At 40.3% G+C, this 19749-nt stretch overlaps 2 protein-coding genes across 2 annotated transcripts; one reads left to right on the top strand and one right to left on the bottom strand.

The window, feature by feature from the left end:
• The first annotated feature begins 302 nt into the window (after positions 1-302).
• LOC101313059 (aldehyde dehydrogenase family 3 member I1, chloroplastic-like) lies at positions 303-6385 on the top strand. Its single transcript, XM_004288438.1, has 12 exons — positions 303-587; positions 1051-1155; positions 1257-1512; positions 3233-3301; positions 3408-3504; positions 3916-4122; positions 4491-4606; positions 4680-4784; positions 5120-5292; positions 5377-5486; positions 5638-5789; positions 6124-6385. Exons 1-12 carry the CDS (start codon positions 550-552, stop codon positions 6352-6354), a joined length of 1659 nt encoding a protein of 552 aa, XP_004288486.1. The 5' UTR covers positions 303-549; the 3' UTR covers positions 6355-6385.
• Positions 6386-7553: 1168 nt separating this feature from the next.
• LOC101313353 (long-chain-alcohol O-fatty-acyltransferase-like) lies at positions 7554-8695 on the bottom strand. The gene has a single exon (XM_004288439.1). It carries the CDS (start codon positions 8690-8692, stop codon positions 7643-7645), a length of 1050 nt encoding a protein of 349 aa, XP_004288487.1. The 5' UTR covers positions 8693-8695; the 3' UTR covers positions 7554-7642.
• Positions 8696-19749: the final 11054 nt, after the last annotated feature.

A 19749-nucleotide genomic window follows, 5' to 3' on the forward strand; every position in this document is an offset into this window, starting at 1 on the left:
AATATATATGTGTAAAATTTATTTCCCAATAAAAAATCTATTTTTAAATAGAAGCATCTAAAAACCAAAACTACCAAAAAAAAAACGACATCTAAAAACGAATAGATAGGTCCGGTACCAATTAGCCTGTAGCTTTTTGGTTTTTCTTTTTGTTTGGGCCTTTTAGGTAACCAAAAAGAAAAACTAGTGCGCGTCATTGTCACAATCGATGCACGTACAAACTGACCCATCATGTAACTTCACCATTATCTGTGCTCCTTAATCTCCTCATTTTTAGAGGCTGTGAGAAAGCCTTTTCCTCTGTGAATCATCACCCTGTTCTTTCAGTTTTGGCTTTGCTTAGCCCTCTGGTCCCTGTTGAGGTACTGAAAAGCTTGGAACTAGTTGCATGTGAGTTTAATAACCTGCTGGCCTGGTCCCTCAAACCGTGAGAAATCACATCCTTGTCTTTCACAGCTTCCAATCAAACTGAAGGAGACGACTGCTACACGGTCACTACTACTTCAGCTACTATAGCTTGCCATTACTGAACTACTTTAGCCAATAGCCATGAAAGGCCTCTGCATTGAGCTTCTTCACAACTCCAGGTACTTGCTTCTTCTTCTACTCTTTCATCTTCATACGTTTTTCTGTGCCTCTGTTTCTTGACACATGTCTTTTTAGTGTAAAACTTCTACGTTTCTTTCTGCTGAAGTCGACCAAAAAAAAAAAAACTAAAAGCTGAACCACTGCACCATTACTGCTCATCAATTCAGCCGTAAAACGGTGGAAATGGACTCGACCATTTCACTAGAACGAAACCCAGTTTTCTTTCTCTTCCTTGGTTCTACACACCCAACTGAAAATTGGTCTTTCTTTCTCTTATGCATGCTCACTTTTCTCTGTTTTCCGATTTTATATATGGTTGATGATGGTTGTACTTATCTTAGAAGCTACATACAACATCTGAGTTTAAGTTCCATGAACAATCCATGATCACTTGGATATATAGATAACCTTTTACTCATCTTCAGCTTTTCAATTTAATTTCTGAATCCTAATTTGAACCAGATTAGTGGGTATTGGAAGCACCGAAGCTTTCTCTTACCGGTTTCAGAAAAAGAACCATCAGGCCTCCTTCTCCTTCCCAAAAGTTATAGTCTCTTCGGCCTCCTTGTAAGTCTCTCCTCATTGTCCAATTACATTGGAATTGATTGGTATGTATATGTTTTCTTCTATAAGGGTTTTTCTTCTTATTTTCTTGTTTCGATTATTAGCTCTCAAAGATGTTTGGCAACTGTATCGCCTGTGGTAGTCGAGGTGGAAGAAAAGAAAACTTTCGATTCAGAGTCAGCTGGTTTGTTAGTTAAGGAGCTCCGAAAGAGTTTCAATTCGGGAAGGACAAAGAGCTACGAGTGGAGAATGTTACAGTTGAGCAATATTGCAAGGATGCTTGATGAGAAAGAGAAAGACATTGTTGAAGCTCTTTACAAGGACCTCTCAAAGCCCGAGCTTGAAACATTTATATCCGAGGTCTGATTCTTTTCCTCTGTTCCTTGTTGCCTACATAAGTTTTTCATTATAATTTTCCACTTTCGATTTTCCATAGTAGTTTGCAGTGTATTTTCAGTCGATTCTTCATAGAGGTTCTAAGGACATCATGTATTTCTGATTCTTTATTATAAGACTACTAGAAAAGAGTTAAATGCTAGGAGATTTGACTGAATAGGCATCATAATCGTCTGCATTTAAAATTTTTATGCCTGCTCTGTTAGTCGCTGTGCTCTAGGTATAGAGGTCCATGCTGGGAAGCATTTGTCTTGAACCAAGGGAGTTCCCCCCACCCTCACACGCACACACAATAATGTGATACACCGGAACAACTAGTTACACGAGTTAAGCTTCCTTGATGATGCACTCAATGGTTATTGCTGATGTGAGACTAAAGACATGCTTAACTAACACAAGCAAACTATGATTGTTGTGCATTTGTGTGTTTGATTATTTACAGCTTCTTGGAAAGGTTCTTGTAATTTTTTTGATTGTTTTCTTCCTGACTTTGGGTCATTTTGCTTAGTTAAAGAGGTGTTTTGGCTTCATCTCCCACTTTCTGATTGATCATTTCAGTTTCTTTATAGAACTCCCTAGAAATTTTACTAAGAAAAACATATTTAATAATACACAGACACAAACTTACAAGATCAATTAAGGTATACAGTTGTCAACTAACAAGGCTTTACAGAGTACCTGTGAGAGAGTTTGGATCTACTTTATTCTGGAACTTGGATTTAGAAAGAGATGGTATGATTATGAGATGGACTGGCCGATTTCTTTTTAGGGACTGGAAGGTGTTAGTTTGGTCAAATCCAGATCAAATTGAAGGTTGGGGAAACTAAAAGTGACAGCTAATTATAATTCAGAATTCTCACCGAAAATGCTGCTAATTCAATGGTTCAGCAGCAGTATCTTGGAAAGCAAAAGTTTATCCAAAAGTTACAGTTTGTGTCCTACATATGGCATATTATGCAGACCTTAACACATGTGGATTGCTTCAGATGTGTGCTTAACCTTCCCAGATTGGTTATTACATTTCAAATAGAGGGACAAAGTACATTGAGTGCTGATTCATTGTTCTGTTTTCAAGGAAGCTTTAATCTAATAGATTTTGGTGAACAAAGGTAAGGACATAACTAATTTAAACTATATAACATGGGGTGCAGCCTGAGTTTCAGGTGATGCCTTCCATTACATAGATGATTTAGTTGACTGATTAAAAATGTTCTGTAGATGATATCTTTAGCTAGCTATTGAATTGGTTTTCATTATATTAAGGGATGTTCGAAAGGAAAACTAAAGCATTCATGACCTTGTTATCAATATATTCCCCAGCCTCGATGAACTTCCTGCTGACACAGCAGACATCCAAACTCTAACCTTTGTTTTAAGTTTTAACAGATAACACATGTTAAAGTTGCGGCTCAATGCTTTTCAATAACACATCTATATAGAAATGGTGAAATTCTTATGTACATCTCTTTTTCTACTCACTTGATATCTTTTCTTCAAAAATCGTATGCTGGTGACATGTATAGTATTTTGATATATAAATTGATGGTTCTACACTATCAATGCCTTCATTATGTAGGGGTTGGTTCTTCTATATAACATGTGAATATATTTGATATTGTATAGCCCTTTATGACCTATTTAATAAGTGCATATGATAATCAATACTGATTGCATCATATGGCAGATTTCTACAGCAAAATCCTCGTGTAAGGAGGCATTGGAGGGATTGAAACAGTGGATGATCCCACAAAAGGTAATTTGAGTAAATAATTTTTCAGAAAGACTGGCCAAGATATATATGCTTGAAAATACAGTATAGTTGGTACAATCTGAAGTACATTTCTTGATACAATTTTCAGGTCAAAACTTCAATTGCAACATTTCCATCATCAGCAGAAATCGTGTCAGAACCTCTAGGGGTTGTGTTGGTCATCTCAACATGGAACTTTCCCTTCTGTATGTCAATAAGCTGCTGCACAATTTAAAAGTAGCTAGTTATAAAAAACAAACAGTTACATCTGGGCTCAAAGTCTTGCTAGAGTGTTCAAATTATAAGTGTACATTTAGGCTGCTATCCGTGCTATATAATATAGATATGTGTTGTCATTGCATTAGTGATGTTTGTATTTCTTTGTACTCTATAGTTTTCCATGTCCTTAAAAGTTTCATTAAGGTGGTGCTCAGTTGAATAGTTAAATGTATGGAGGTCCAGGATCACTCTTGTAGACTACTTAAATAACTATAGTAGGCCTGTATATAGTCAGCACTAATTTCTAACTCGTCCACCTTGTCAAACATACTTTCCATGTACAGTGTTCAATTAAATAGAATATTGCTATGGGTAACAGGGGCTGTTTTATTTTTCAGTGTTATCAATTGATCCAGTTATTGGAGCTATTTCAGCCGGAAATGCGGTTGTCCTAAAACCTTCCGAAATAGCTCCAGCTACATCTTCACTCCTTGCGCAACTAGTAGAGGAGTATTTAGACAGTTCTGCTGTAAAAGTTGTAGAAGGGGCTGTCCCAGAAACGACTGCACTATTAGAGCAGAAATGGGATAAGATACTGTATACAGGTCAGTCCTTTGAAATTCTGAAATCTGCTCTTCCTCATATGAGATCTTATTTTTAATGTTTTTATTTACATAAACAAGACTGAGGATAAAACAAAGGTCATTTCTGTCTACGTTTGTGGAGTTTACAAAATGTTTATTTTTCAAAGGACAAATAATTGTGTTATGAATATATCCACTCCCACTTAAGAGCTATAATGTTTATTCTACTATGCAATAATTCTTTACTGCTTAAAAAACCATAACAAGTTACTGTATAGTGTATATAGCACTCTCTTTAAAAAGATACTTTCTTGGTGCTTCAGTTTTCCTAACTACACAACAAGTAACATCATAGCATAGTATGTTGTATTTGTATTTTCTATGTAAAGGTAGTGCAAGAGTAGGGCGCATTGTGATGGCTGCTGCTGCAAAACACCTTACACCTGTGATTCTAGAACTGGGTGGAAAATCCCCAGCTATAGTTGACTCAGATTTAGACTTACAGGTATTGTTTCTTCTCATTCGATTATATGACTAAGTTTTGACATGTATTAAACTGTTTGTGTTTAAATTGAAAGGTTGCTGTTCGGAGGATAATAGCAGGGAAGTGGGCATTGAACAATGGACAAGCTTGCATTGGCGTAGATTACATTATCACGACAAAAGACTTTGCTCCAAAGTTGGTATGATGCTTGCCTCAAAAAACTTGAGTGAAATAGTAATAACTATAATGCATGTCATAATAGTTGGTTTATATGCCCACCTTACAACTTGAGCTTTTAAGTTAGATACTTCAGAATGGATTTGAGCCACCACAGATATGTCACTTTAGTAGGTTTATTTTGAAAGGCACTTTAGTAGGTTATGTGCATAAGAATATCAGTCTCCCAAAAGGGTAATTACTCGTTTTGAATGACCACTCAAAAGAGTGGTTCACAAGGCATGTGTGTGTATAGACATAATTATTTTCTCGTAGCTTACTCTCTGATATTTTCCCTATTACTTGTGTCTTTAACAGATAGAAGCTCTAAAAGATGGACTGGAGCAATTTTTTGGGAAAGATCCCATGAACTCAAAAGATATATCTCGCATCGTCAGCTCGACCCAGTTTGCACGTTTGGTAAAGCTCTTGGAAGAGGACAGAGTCTCTGATAAAATTGTCCTTGGAGGTCAAACAGATGAGAAGCAATTGTAAGAATTACTGCAGCACCATGGTATAACTAGGATGCATAACTGTTACATAGATTATCCTTAATATGTATGTATTTGATGCAGAAAAATAGCTCCAACTATCTTGTTGGATATTCCAGAAGACACTCAGATAATGAATGAGGAGATATTTGGGCCACTAATGCCTATTGTCACTGTGAGTACTCAGATATATATTTACTTGTAATATTTGGCCAAGACTTCTAGTTTTCTCTGGGGCTAATACCCGTTGATATGATCAAGTGCAGTATCTTCTATACTTTTTCCTGTGCAGATGTAGGAACCTGAAAATTCCCTCATTGTCTCATTGTACTTCTGATTTTTCATAGGTTGATAAGATTGAAGGCAGTTTTGATGTGATAAAATCAAGGCCAAAACCTCTTGCTGTGTACGTTTTCACGAACAATGAGCAGCTGAAGAAGAGCTTTGTTGAAAATATATCGTCAGGAGGGATGCTCATCAACGATACAGTGTTACATGTAATTCTTCTCTTCTCAAATCATACAATGCAAAGATTATATTTTCTACATAGTTTCACATGTCCACAAAAATTGGAAGATAGATCATGTATAATGGCTATCCTTTAGCTAAACCAGGGGTTCAGATGGTTAAGTAGCAACTAGCAAGCAATCTAAAAACTCTAACAAATAACATTGGTTGCCCAAACTGCTTATACTGGATTCAAATGAAGAACAGACATCCCTGTTGCTATATTAAGATCCACATATGTGCATAAAACCGATTGACTGAGTTGGTTATGTGTTTCATCTGTTTGCTTCTCAATAATGTATGTAACAAACACCATTACTGCAGGTTGCCGTTGCCGGTTTACCTTTTGGAGGTGTCGGGGAGAGTGGTATGGGATCATACCATGGTAAATTCTCCTTTGATGGTTTTAGCCACAAGAAGTCAGTTATGTATAGAAGTCTCAGTGGAGATTCTACTCTGAGATATCCACCATACACACCTGAAAAGGAAAAACTATTCAAGGCTGCCCTGAGTGGTAACATATTTAGAATAATCTTGGCTTTGATCGGATGGTGATCTATGTAACGGAAACACAGATGTACTTAGGCAAGTGGCAACAATGGTGATCTATATCAGTTATTGCAATATGGTTCTTGATAATGTATCATATCTATAATGGTATTTCCTTCCGATTTATTAAGCATGCCATGCACTTTAGTCGGTATCCATTGCAGCTCAACCAAAGTCCATGTACTTAATTCCATGCCTCTCATTCCTCCTGGTTAAAGCATTTGGTATGATATTGTTGTTTCAGCATTAGTATTCTGGTTTTCCGATCTATTCAGAATATTTTTATCAAATATTGTCAGAGAAATGAAATCTAACTAGAGATTTTTGGTGTAAAAGGGTTGCTTTGACTCCTGTCCCAAGAGCCATGCAACAGTCTCCAGGTACACACGGTACACACCATTGGAAAATGTAGATTCAGAGTGAGAGGAAAACTTTTGGAACCAGCTGGATATAATGAAATTAGTGTCTACAGTCTTAACGAATTTAATCAACCAGAGAAGGTTTTCTAGATTTCATTTTCTTCTGATTTTGTTTATAATTAGTCTTAGCAAAACTCATCATTATAGGGTCTCTTCATCATTTGTGCTGATTGATAACACCCAATTATTTGAAAGGTGCAAGATGAGTTACATCATTGTTTGATGGGTAAGAATAGATAGGTAAGCTGACAGTCCGAGTACGATCTGTTTCCTTGCAGTGCATTCAGTTTAGCTTGGGATTTCTCAGATGGTAATTGCAGGCTTAGGGTGTTGATCATGTCTTTCAAGCAAACTTGGTTTCCGCTGGTGGGTGAAGGCGGTTCTTGCTTTGTTTCCAGGATGTAGCAGTTGAATGTCCGGTCTGAAAGTTATCTTCTATGCTTTCGTAAAGATTGTAACCAAGGAGAAGTGCCTATCCTCCATGACTTGTAGATACTACTAGAAGGAATTCACCAGTTCAGAAGAACATAGATATTATTAGAACTTCGGATTCATTCATTTGGCAAATCAACCCCAGTATGTTGCTCTTGTTTGTCTTTCCCAATTTCAAGTCCAACCCAGATTGCAACCACATTCTTGAAGAACAAACTTAACAGAAATGAGATTAACAATTCACAATTGGGTATAACAGTTTTTTAACAAGTTTCCAGTGGCCAAATAAACAGTTTAGCACAAAATCCACCATAACTTTCTTTCTCAAATGTTTTCAGTAATGTGATAACAATTACATCAGTACACAAAACCTCAATTTCCAACTTCATTTCCATGAACAACAACAAGAAAAGAAGATCAATAACGGGGTTAAAGTGTATTAATCACCTATGTAAATGAGGCAAATTAGCCTTCACAAAATCCACCATAATTGCATATTCCCCTATAGCCTTTGTATCAACACCATTCCTAATCAACTGAGGAAAGAACAGCCAGTTGCCGGTCACAGCCAAGAACACCAAAGTCAATGGCCTCGAAACCACCGGGTGCAACCTCCACCTGCCCTTAACCGCCTTCTTCACCTCCACCTCAACCACCACACAAGCCCCATGTAGCACAAAAAACCATGTCACTTCCCACGTGGGCTGCACGCGCGTGAGATAATAGTAAATAACCTCGTGCATTAACCCGGACACCCCAAACGTGGCCATCACCGCCGGCAGCCTGGCCAACCGCCGCCCAACCACACGCGCAGACACGCGCCGGATGGGATCGTATACACTTGGGCGCAGGATATTTGTGACCATTAGATTCCATCGACGGCCCCAAAAGTCTTGAAGCGAAGTGGAGAGGTAAGGCTCGTCGGACTGGGGCTCAAGCTCGAACCCAAACAGAGCTCGAGCCGGAGTGGCGCTCAGGGCCAGGAGAATATCTAGAGCCAAATACATGTGGCAACAGTACAAGGCTAAGATCACATACGGGTGCAAATGTGGTCTGTACTCGTAGCTATGAATGATCAAACCCAAAAGCAATGCTTTCACAGCCACCACAATTGACTTGTTTGGCAGACCAATAGGGTTTCTGGGTTTTTGGGTGGCTTTGGGATTTGGGTTCTGTTTGATTTTGATGGGGAGGCAAGCAATGGAGATGAAATGGAAGAGAGAAGGTGGGGGTGGTGATAGAGGGCCGAGGTTGAAGGAGAAGAGGAGGAGCTTGAAGATTCCAAGCCAGACTAGGAAGAAGGTGGTGGGTCCGCAGAGATGGAAGGAGTGGAGAGTTAAGGGGGTGGTGATGAAGAGGTAGAAAACAGGGAGGAGGGAGATGAGCGTGAGCAGGCCCTTTGGGATTAATCTAGAGACTATGTTATGGCAATAACATAGACATAAGATGGTTGTGATCCATACCTTGATGAAGTTCTTGAGCTCTTCCTCCATTTCTGAATCTCCCTGTCCCTGCTCCGGTTTCGATTCTGCTTCTTCGGTGTTGAGCCGCCTTCAGAGTTTAAGAGTTAGATTTGTGTTTGTGAATAATTGGTTATAATAGAGTTTGGTCTAGGGGGGGATGTGTTGACTTTTGCTTTTAAGTTAATCTCGTATGTAAAAGAGAATTAGATAAGGAGGCATCTTGATGAGTTCAGCCCTTTCCAGTTTCCACTTTCCAGATGCACAATGTTCTCCTTACTCAGTTGCGATTGATACCTTCAGAATAACCAACACATACAAAGGAAAGTAATTCAGAATCATAATTTTAAGTTACTACATGTTTGGAGAGGATTATATTCTGGTTAACCACACCTTGTGATATGAACTCTTAGCATCATAAGGAGGCCTTATGAAGCTTTTTCAGATTGCACAAGACATGATGAAAATAAGGAATTACAGGACAATGGACTGTTGTTGTTGCAACTCATTACCATATCTGCAGCTTTCAAATGGATTATTAGTCTTGTACAAAGAACAATGTACCTTAATTAGCATCCCCTACTCATAAGGAGTGGTATACTGTAGAAATTAGTTATGTAGTAAGTAGTAACCTACTTAACATTCAGTTGCATTTGGAGTGAGAGAACTTGTGAACATAAGGATGATCGAGGAGATCAGCATCACTATAGCTAGCTATCACTTGCCATATAGCAGGGGAGATGCGATTAATCCAAGTTTTGAGCCAAAAATTTTCAATAACCATATACATCTGTCTGATATGATTAGAAGGGTAATCTTGTCACAGCCATTGTGTGTTGTTGCCTAACTTGCCTAGCTTCCCTTGTTTTGGAGATCAAACGCAATGGTGTAGCCATAACTTGCACTACCAGGACAAGCACTTTAGCCAACAAAAAAGTTTCGTCGGCCTGTTAGTTTAATTCATCGGCTAAGATCTTAGCCGACGAGCCATCGTTGACTAAGATTTCATCGGGAAAAAGTCGTCGGCGATGACTTTAGCCGACGAAATAAGAAGACGTCGTCGGCTATAGTCCTAGAGTTTAGCCAACGAAAAACATGTCGTCGGTTTTTTTCCTATACTTTAGCCGACGAAACATTTAAGATATTCGTCGGCTAAAGTGTGTAATAAAAAATTAAAAAAATAACTATAGCCGATGAAACAGACTATATTTCGTCGGCTTTAGAAGTGTTTAGCCGACGAAACATTCCATAATTCGTCGGCTAAACCTTATAAAAAAAAATTTTAAAATACTATAGCCGACGAATTATGGCGTATTTCGTCGGCTATAAGTCCATTCCAGTAAAAAAAAAAACCCGAAATTTCTAAATTACCATTCCAAGCAAGCTGCAAAATACACCAAAACAATTCCATATAACCAACAACAAGCACATAAAACTATATAATTCATCAACTACACAAAATCTAGATCATCTAAATTAATATCCGCTTCTGGGGGCTGCTGCGGAGGTTGCTGCGAAGGTTGCGGCGGCTAGGGTAGCGGTATAGCCGGAGGCATGGGCGGAGCCGGAAGTCCCTAAAGCTGGGCAACTGTAAACTCCTGCATGTACTGGAACATCTGCTGCTGCTGGGCCTGCTGGATGGCATATATCTCGGCAGCATAGGCTGCCTGCGCGGCATTATAGGCAACCTGAGCAGCTTGTTGTTCCCGTAGTCTCTGAACTTCCGACTATAGCTAAGTCATCCTGGTGGTCGTGGTCGAGGCTGCCTTTCGTTGAAATCCTAGAGTGGTCTTCAGGACCCCCTCGCCCTTCTTTCCTAGACCCCGGCAGTAGAAGCTGTTTGCTCGCGGTGGGAAGGCTGTGCCCATGATCCTCGCCCCAACCGTCGGATCCGAAGTGTCGATCCGGGACATGGCTTCGGACATCTCTTCCTCCTGCGTGTCCGGCCATGTCTTCCTCACTATAGCACTCATCACCTCGTCACTAGCCTCCCTCACCTTCGCCTAATTGGATAGAAAAAAATTATTAATTAACATTTTCATATATATATAAGTAAAATTAAAAATTTAAAAACGTAAGATGACTTACAATATGACACGACCCACCCCGAATTTCACCCTGAAACCCGGAGTAAGTCGTGTGGGGACCACCTCCAAGGAAAATTTACTGAAAAGATTAAGAAAATCTCCCTTGCAGATGGACAACCCTAACTCGAAAATTTCATATTACACTCTTCATTCAACACTTCCGAACATCACATAATTATCCTTCAGAAATTCTACACATAATATACAATAATCCCAAAGTATTCAGAGCTACTAAACACGAGCGGAAGTAAGAAAACACGAGTAGGTTGAACAGGTAACCTACTGACGAAAACTGGCAGAAATGCGGGTGACTATGCCTCGTCTCCTACTAGATCCAACCCGAACTCTGCAAACTGGGCAATTTAAAACGAAGGGCCCAGGGGAAAACATTTAATAACGTTAGAGTGAGTGAACAAAAATAAAATAATAAATAAAATATTTATGTTTCCCCAAATTAATTTCTAAGGAAAAATCGAATGCATGCCGCAAACGATAAAACTTTTATCCCATAAATATCGAGCCTCTCAGACTCTATAATATATGTATGTATTTACACTCGTCCATACTCCCTATATAAATTCATGGGTCTATATAGGGCTACTACGCTCGCGTCCAACGCTCACGTCACGCCTTAATGCGGTGCTACACTACGCCATCAAGGTGGACAGACGGGTGTATAAATATGTGTCCATACCCCCTATATGAATTAAACACTCAAATAGGGCTACTACGCTTACGTCCAACGCTCACGTCACACCATAATGCGGCTATATGCTACGCCATTAAGGTGGACAGACACATATGGCTAGCTAGCATTTATATACATACTCTCTAATAAATACATATTTATATCCACCGAAAATCCCATTTTCGGTATCTCTCCAAGAGAAATAAAAATCGTCAAAAATTAAAATGACGTCAAAATACTCCACGACATTAATTGTTCAACCATGAACTATAGCATGCATTTATTTAAAATAAACGTCCACTCACAAATTTGGCCTAAGCCTGATGTCGATCTGGGGCCTCGTCTGCTCGAGCCTCCTCACGTCCTGTTCCAAATATAATATTAATTTCCCAACCAATAATCCAACATTTAATCAAAATAGGCAAAATTACCCGAGTGCCATAAATACACTCATCATTGCCTAACTTCGATATTCTTAAATCGGAACGATCCGAACTTAAATATCATACTCAACAGTCGTAAATACAACCTCCCCAAAATACGACTTAAATCCTACCGCCGGATTCTACATTAATTAACCGCCAAAAATCCAAACTTCAGAAATTCACAAACCTATCCAAATCTCATCCAAAAATTCCATAAATCACATCAATATACTCCTCTTAATATTCCACACTTAAAACCCTAAAAATCTCCTAACCGGCAGCGGCGGCCGGAGGCCAATTCCGGCGACCTCCAAAACCTATGAAATTTTGACAGAAGAATCCTCTCATCAAGCTCTACAACTTTCCTAACTAGCACAAACACCAATTCCAAGCCTAACTAGGGTAATCGACTAAAAACATCAAAAACACCATAAAACTTCCACCTCAAATTTCTCCTTACCTAGCTCAAGAGGGAGTGAGTCCTTTTAGGGCAAGGCTGCTGGGTTGGAGGGCTACAAAACCGTACCAAGCTTGCCCGGATTGGTGGCCGGAGGAGAAAGTTCCGGCGACGTGAACCCTAACACAGTCGGACCTCTCGGGCCCGATATCTCCCTCACGACGGCGCTAGGGAAGTTGTCACCGGTCCAAGAAGGTTGCTGGGTTGAAGACCGATCGATTGGGACCGGTGCGGCGGTCTGGGGCGGCCGGACGGCGGCGGTCTGGCGGTCGGAAAACTGGACAGCGGGAGAGAACACGGGGGAGAGAAGAAAGAGAAAAGGGAGAAGAAGAGAAAGAGAGAAAATGGGTTGGGCCTCCCAACCGGTCCACCTTTATCAACCCAACTCAAAAAAATAAAAACAACCCCGAAAAATAATACCCGAATAAAAATTACCTTTTACTAGCTAAAATTTACCATTTTTACCGTCGTCGTATTTTCCTCATACGAATAATCCTCCGCACATAATCGTCCCCGAAACCCCTCTAGGGACCAATTAAACTATTTACTCAATGATCGAGACGGTAAAATTCTTATTATAATCACGCTAGTAAATAAGGTAAAAATATAAGGGTCGGGATGTGACACAATATCCTCCTGGGCGTCAGGATATGCCTTCTCGTACGTATAGACGTACCGGTTGACTTCTGGATGTTCCCTGACCGCCTCATCCATGAAGACAGCGAATGGTCTAGAACTGGCACGATGGTTCTTTCTGTTGCGGTGCCGGTTCTGAGCGTTCGCCCGGGAAACAGCCTTCAAAGAAAAAAATAAACTATTAGTAAAATATTTAAAAACGCATGTACTTAATGACAAATTAACTAATTAATTTTTTAAATACCTGTTTACGAGGGTTGTTGAATTCTGATGTCAGAAGCCAACGCCACTCGTACTCCCTGTACTGGAACTCAGCAGAAGTACCAGAACGTGCGTTCCAGTGCGTAGTCCAGTGGGTCCGCAACTCGTTCTTCCACTCCTTGTACCTACAGATACAACAAAAATATTAGAAATATTATTAATATCACATACAATTTTGTTTTTTCATTAACTTCCCAACGTATCTTCCCCCATGCACAACGTCCGCCTAGCTGCTCTTCAGGTGCTTGGGAACCTCAAACCACACCTGCATTTAACCGTTTATTAGTTTAGTTTTTCAAGAAATCAACAATGTAATACATAATATTATTGAGGCATTTTGTAAACTCACCGACATCGCGTTATGGACCATGTCCTTAACCTCCTGCGGGACCTCGCCCCAGTCTGACCACAACATAGGTACTCTATCACTAATGAGCGCTCCCACGCGGCCGGAGTACATCCTCGACTTCCCGCCCGATACTATGTCGCCATCCCCGTCAGTACGGATGACGATCCTCCCTGAGGTACTGACGATCTTCTCGAGAGCCTTCCCTGTGACGGGGCCTCTCTTCTTCTTTGCCGGCTTCGCTCCGACAGTGCCTATCACATGATAAACCAAATTGATTATTAAAATCGGAGACCCTTTATTATTAATTATAAGAAAACAAATCATTCATCTTTCATTACCTTAGGGCGATGCGGCGGACAAGACGGATTCAGTCTCTGTCGCCGATGATGATACATTTGCGGAAATAAGAGGCGTATCAAAAGGCACGAACCGATACGCCGCTGATGGAGCCACTGGCGGGGGCAGTGGTTAAATCGGCGTCCCTGAGCCATTGACTGCAAGTAAGGCCGGTATCATCCGCGGAAAGAACAGATGAGGCGGCAGCGGCATCTGTACCCCAGATGGAGTGGGCGCCCGGTGTATCTCAGGCATACGAGGTGCAGACACCTCCGTCTGGATCTGAGGCCACAGCTACCTCAAGGAATGAGGGACGCCCCGCTGCCTCGATGAAGGGGGCACCTCCGGCTGCCTCTGCGCCGTCTCCAAAAGGGTCGCACGTCTGGCTGTCATGGGGCCCTGAAACGACGTTTGAGGGTTGCTAGAGGTTCCCTCAAACGATTTGGACCTTTGGCCCTTCGAACCCTTCGTCAATCTAAAATTACCGCTCATCCTGTTTAAAATATTAATTTGAATCAAGGCTGAGGAACAGTAGCAGAGCTAGAAATTTATCATAGGAGGGTTTATATATGAAGTGCCGATCATTATCGGAAAAAAAAATGTACCGATCATTCGGTCGTATAACTCAATTACTATATCATAAGTTAAAATTGAAAATATAATAACATAATACTAATATAAAGTTCTTAAACACCGGAATCAATAATGCAACAATCATCTCGTGCATAAAATAAAATAGAGGTACTCAAATAATGACAATTTCACTACACAACCATGCACTAATCCAATAACAAAACGGCAATGCATTTATACGAATTCAAAAATGCCGCAATCAAATCAAACCCCCGATAAATATATTGAGGAAACTCAACTACACAAAATATATCTTAATCATTCTTCTTGTCTCCCTTCCAGTTTCTGACATCAAACTTCATCATCTCTTTATCAAACACACTAAGAAGTTTGGACATTAACAACAATAACAACAATAACAACGGCTGCTATTCAACACATTCCAACTAAAACAATATCCTCTGATCATCTAACATTTCAAATTCTCAACTCTGTAATCCAATATATCAAACAACCAAAATCAAAATCAAGATTCACAAGCGACCGGAAATCATCAAGAAACACCAAAACGCCACCACTGCCAACAAAATCTCATATAATGAAGGCAAATAAAGTGAGAAAGGGACTCACTTTAGGCTTAAAGGAGGTAAACGGTGGTGGACTGGAGGGCGTGGAGGCGGAGAAAACGGAGCAGGCGAGTAGCAGAGGGCGACCAGGAGAGGGAGAGGGAGACCGGGAGAGGGAGAAGGCGACCGGGAGAGGGAGAAGGCGACCGGGAGAGGGAGATTGGGCTTTGCTAAGAGGTGGTGGAGGCTGTGGAGTGACGGCGTCACGGCGAGGCGGGCAAGGAGGTGGAGGTGGTGTGTTTAGGGTTTAGTCTCGCAGATTGGGGAGGCTGTCGAGCGCAGCGCTGGGATATACCCGACAACTTTAGCCGACGAAATAAATATTTCGTCGGCTAAAGCTATATAATCTCGTCGGCTAAGCCGAAATTCGTCGGCTAAACCTTTCAAATTCGTCGGCTAAACATTGAAATTTGTCGGCTAAAACTTTGAAATTCGTCGGCTAAAGTACTTTTTATACATTCGGCAAATTGTGATTGTGAGGATCAAACTTGAGAAACAGAAATCCGACCGTCAGATTTGATCATCATGATAAAATATATGTATGGGAAAAAATTCAACTTGATCCGACAAGGTTAAGAGCTCGATCCGAACGGTCAATCCCGTAAGTCAAACCCCTAAACGCACGGAAAAGATCATTGGACTGTCCAAATTTCGTATTTTGGCCGGACCTTCAACTGAAAATAGTTTTAAATTGATGAGACGCAACAAGTCGTATAAAATTTTTACGGAAAATAACCACCGACATTAGGGCTACCCATAGGGAGAAAGAATGGAAAATTGCATTGACCGCAACTATCGGCACCGAGATTTTACCGGAATACCGTGATTTTTCAACCGTGGACGTATTTTACCATTCTGGTCATATCTTATTTCACGACTTTTTTACGTTTGATGGTTTTACGTATAGTTTGTTTTTGAAACGGAACATTTACTTAACACTTGGTAAACAAGTTATACAACATTAGTAGGCATGTTGTGATTCTGATGATCAAACTTGAGAAACGGAAATCTGACCGTCAGATCTGACCATCATGATAAAATACATGTATGGGAAAAAATTCAACTTGATCTGACAAGGTTAAGGGCTCGATCCGGTCGGTCAATCCGTTAAGTCAAACCCCTAAACGCACAGAAAATGTCATTGGACCGTCTAAATTATGTATTTTGGCCAGACCTTCAACTAAAAATAGTTGCAAACCGATGAGACCCAACAAGTCATATAAAAATTTTACGTAAAATAACCACCGAAGATAGGGCTACCCATAGGGATAAAGAATGGAAAATTGCATTGATCGTAACTATCGACACCGAGACTTTACCGGAATACCATGATTTTTCAACCGTAGACGTATTTCACCATTCTGGTCATATCTTATTTCCTGACTTTTTTGCGTTTGAAGGTTCTATGTATATTTTGTTTTTGAAAAGGAACATTTACTTAAAACACTTGGTAAACAAGTTATACAACATTAGTAGGCATGTTGTGATTCTGATGATCAAACTTGAGAAACGAAAATCCCACCGTCAGATCTGACCATCATGATAAAATACATGTATGGGAAAAAATTCAACTTGATCCGACAAGGTTAAGGGCTCGATCCGGACGGTCAATCCCGTAAGTCAAACCCTTAAACGCACGGAAAAGGTCATTGGACCGTCCAAATTACGTATTTCGGCCGGACCTTCAACTAAAAATAGTTTCAAACCAATGAGACCCAACAAGTCATATAAAAATTTTAGGGTTTAGGGTTTAGCAAACGAAATATTAGGGTATTCGTCGGCTAACTGCATCTTAGCCAACGAATTATGACTTATTTCGTAGGCTAAGATTATTTAAGCCGACGAAATATATCATAATTCGTCGGCTATGATGGTTTAAGCCAACGAATTATGGTATATTTCGTCGGCTAAAGTATAAAAAATACATTAAAAAAACAGAAGATTTAAACCATACTAACTTCCTGTTCATATATCACCAAAATTCATATAAAATAACAGAAATATGAATTCAACATATATAAACTATAAAGGTTATACATTCTTTTTTATTACAAATTAATGTAATCGGAATTAAAACTAAGGCTCGTAATCGGAATCATCCGATGAGTCCTCTTCGGTGTCAGAATTAATTTTTGGTAATCTATGCATTTCCTCATCGCCAGAGTCTTCGTCTGTTTCTTGATTTGGATCAACATCAATAAGCCTTGGATCTTCATCATGAATTCGCACCGAACGACCCGCTTTAAAATTACTAAAGCGAATGGTAGAGGAGTTAAGAACACCTATTGCGTTGGGCTCTTGATACGCAACATATTTTTCCTCGTCTTCGGCCTGTCCAAGTGCAACCGCCCGGCAAATGTTTCGAGGGTGCACAAGGTTGACTACTTTCCACGCGTCACCCTTAGGAAGGTCATCAAGATGTTTTACCAATGTGATAAAAACGAACGGGTCATCTTCGTAAGAACTTGTAGCAGTGTTCACCGATAATATTCCGTACTGATCGGTCTTCATGCTCTGCGGCCTAGTATCAAACCATCTACACTTGAAGAGGTGCACTGTCATGCCTTGCCCATAAATGAGTTCCACCACTGAATGGAGAACACCGTAATAGTCAACTCTATTCCGCCAACCATGCGCCATGACCCCAGAATTATGTGTTCTCCGTCTGCTGTCTCTCTGTTCACATATAAATTGCACGCCATTCACCTTGCACATCGGATAAACTCTTGACATTATCGGCTTCATCGCTAGAAGTCTTAGTTCGTGCGACCAATTTGGGTGACCATCAAATTGAATATGGTTCATCTACAACCAACCATTCAACTGTAAATATGGATAATTATGCAATAAACATAAACACGTACAGAAATATTGAATTACGTATCCAGCCGCCAAAATAGTTTGCGAACTCCCTGTTGTGGTAATCGAGATCACCTTGAATGTCTGGACAATTTAGATGGATATCTTTTAAGTATTCAACTTCTGGACAGTTAATCAATACCCACCAGTGGGCAATGACTAGCTCATGTGGTTGCAACTTGTAGGAGTCTGGCAAAATTCCATAAACTTCAACATCACTGGAGAGTATGGAAAGATTGAACTTCGGTACATCTACCGGTATGGTTTGCAGAGTTTCCTTCAACGCTCCTAAATACAACTTCATGTAGGTGACACACTCATGCGCAATATATGCTTCAGCTATACATCATTCAGGCGCGGATTTATTAGCCACATAATCTTTGTAGTCTCCAAGTTGCCTATAAATCAAGTTACAAAGTGTTATGATTATTGAACATGTATATTGAGGAATTCAGGTGTAAAAGATGTACCTTTCCATGGGATACATCCAAGTGTAGTGTACTGGACTGGTAAGCAACAATTGCTCGGGAAGATGGATCATCAGGTGAGGCATGATGTCAAAAAAATTTAGAGGAAATATCCTCTCAAATTTACACATGATATAAATGATGTCCTCTTGCATTTCCCGGATGTTAGATTTTTCCACTTCCCGTGTGCATAACTTCTGGAAGAATCTTGCCAACGCTGCTAACGGCTCCACCACCTGACGGTGAAGGAACGGTCTAATGAAAACAGGGAAGAGACGTTGTAGCAGGATATAACAGTCATGACTCTTCAACCCGTACATCTTATTGTCCCGGAAGTTCACACACCGGGCTATATTTCCTGCATAGCCTGAAGGATACTTCACACAACTCATCCATAGCTGCTATAGTCTGTCATAAACACATAGCTGCTATCTCTCTCAATCTTTACATCTTGCTGTAAATATTCAAGAAACCATGTCCAGGTTTCCTCGCTCTCTCTTTCAACCATAGCATATGCAATCGGAAAGATCCCATTGTTTGCATCTATGCCAATTGCTGTCAAAAGCTATCCAGGATGGTGCCCTTTGATGTGACATCCATCCAGCCCTATAAGAGGCCTGCATCCTTTCATCCACCCCTCTTTGCAAGCTTGGAAGCATATGTACATCCTTTTGAATCTTCTCACTGGTCCATCCATCTCTATCATAATCTCCACAGTGGATCCAGGATTGCTTCTTAAAAGCTCTTTTCTGTATGCAGCTAACTTGTTGTATTGCTCTATGTAATGACCTTCAATTATCTTCCTTGCTGCCCTCTTACCCCTTGTGATGGTCTGCATGGGAACATCTATCTTATAGGTGTCCTCTATATGCTTGTGCATCCCCTTCCTAGACCAGTCCTCATCCACCAACAATCTCTCCTTTACCTCCTCAGTTACCCTTCTATAAGTCAAGAAATGACTTGTTACCATAGGAGAGCAAATGTGTTGGGGATTCAATGTCTTGACAACCATGTTATCTGGACCAAACCTCTTGACATTGCTTGCATACATGTAAAAAGGGCAGCCCCATTGACATTTCACCTGCATCTTCTTCTTGGTATTTTTCTCAAACCACATGCCTATTTGATTCCTAATTGCACACTCCCTAACAGCTTCTCTTAATTGCTCAACATTAGGAAATAAAAGCCCTAGCCTAAAACTTGGATTTTTTAATCTCCACAGATCTAATATAAGGGTAGAGTTTCATCTTACCCAACCTTGTAGGCATCTTGATTGGGTTCCCTTCCTCATCTTCTTCAGTGTCACTGCCAGCTAAGCTCTCCAAC

The sequence above is a fragment of the Fragaria vesca genome, linkage group LG1 (genome assembly GCF_000184155.1).
Source record: "Fragaria vesca subsp. vesca linkage group LG1, FraVesHawaii_1.0, whole genome shotgun sequence".
Classification (NCBI taxonomy): Eukaryota; Viridiplantae; Streptophyta; class Magnoliopsida; order Rosales; family Rosaceae; genus Fragaria; species Fragaria vesca.

Bases quoted from the DNA above. Each gene is read 5' to 3' on its own strand.
- LOC101313059 (XM_004288438.1), top strand. From the start codon at position 550: ATGAAAGGCCTCTGCATTGAGCTTCTTCACAACTCCAG. The intron at 1,156-1,256 runs GTAAGTCTCTCC...TTCGATTATTAG, and splicing joins ATAGTCTCTTCGGCCTCCTT to CTCTCAAAGATGTTTGGCAA. The intron at 4,123-4,490 runs GTCAGTCCTTTG...TTCTATGTAAAG, and splicing joins GGATAAGATACTGTATACAG to GTAGTGCAAGAGTAGGGCGC.
- LOC101313353 (XM_004288439.1), bottom strand. From the start codon at position 8,692: ATGGAGGAAGAGCTCAAGAACTTCATCAAGGTATGGATCACAACCATC.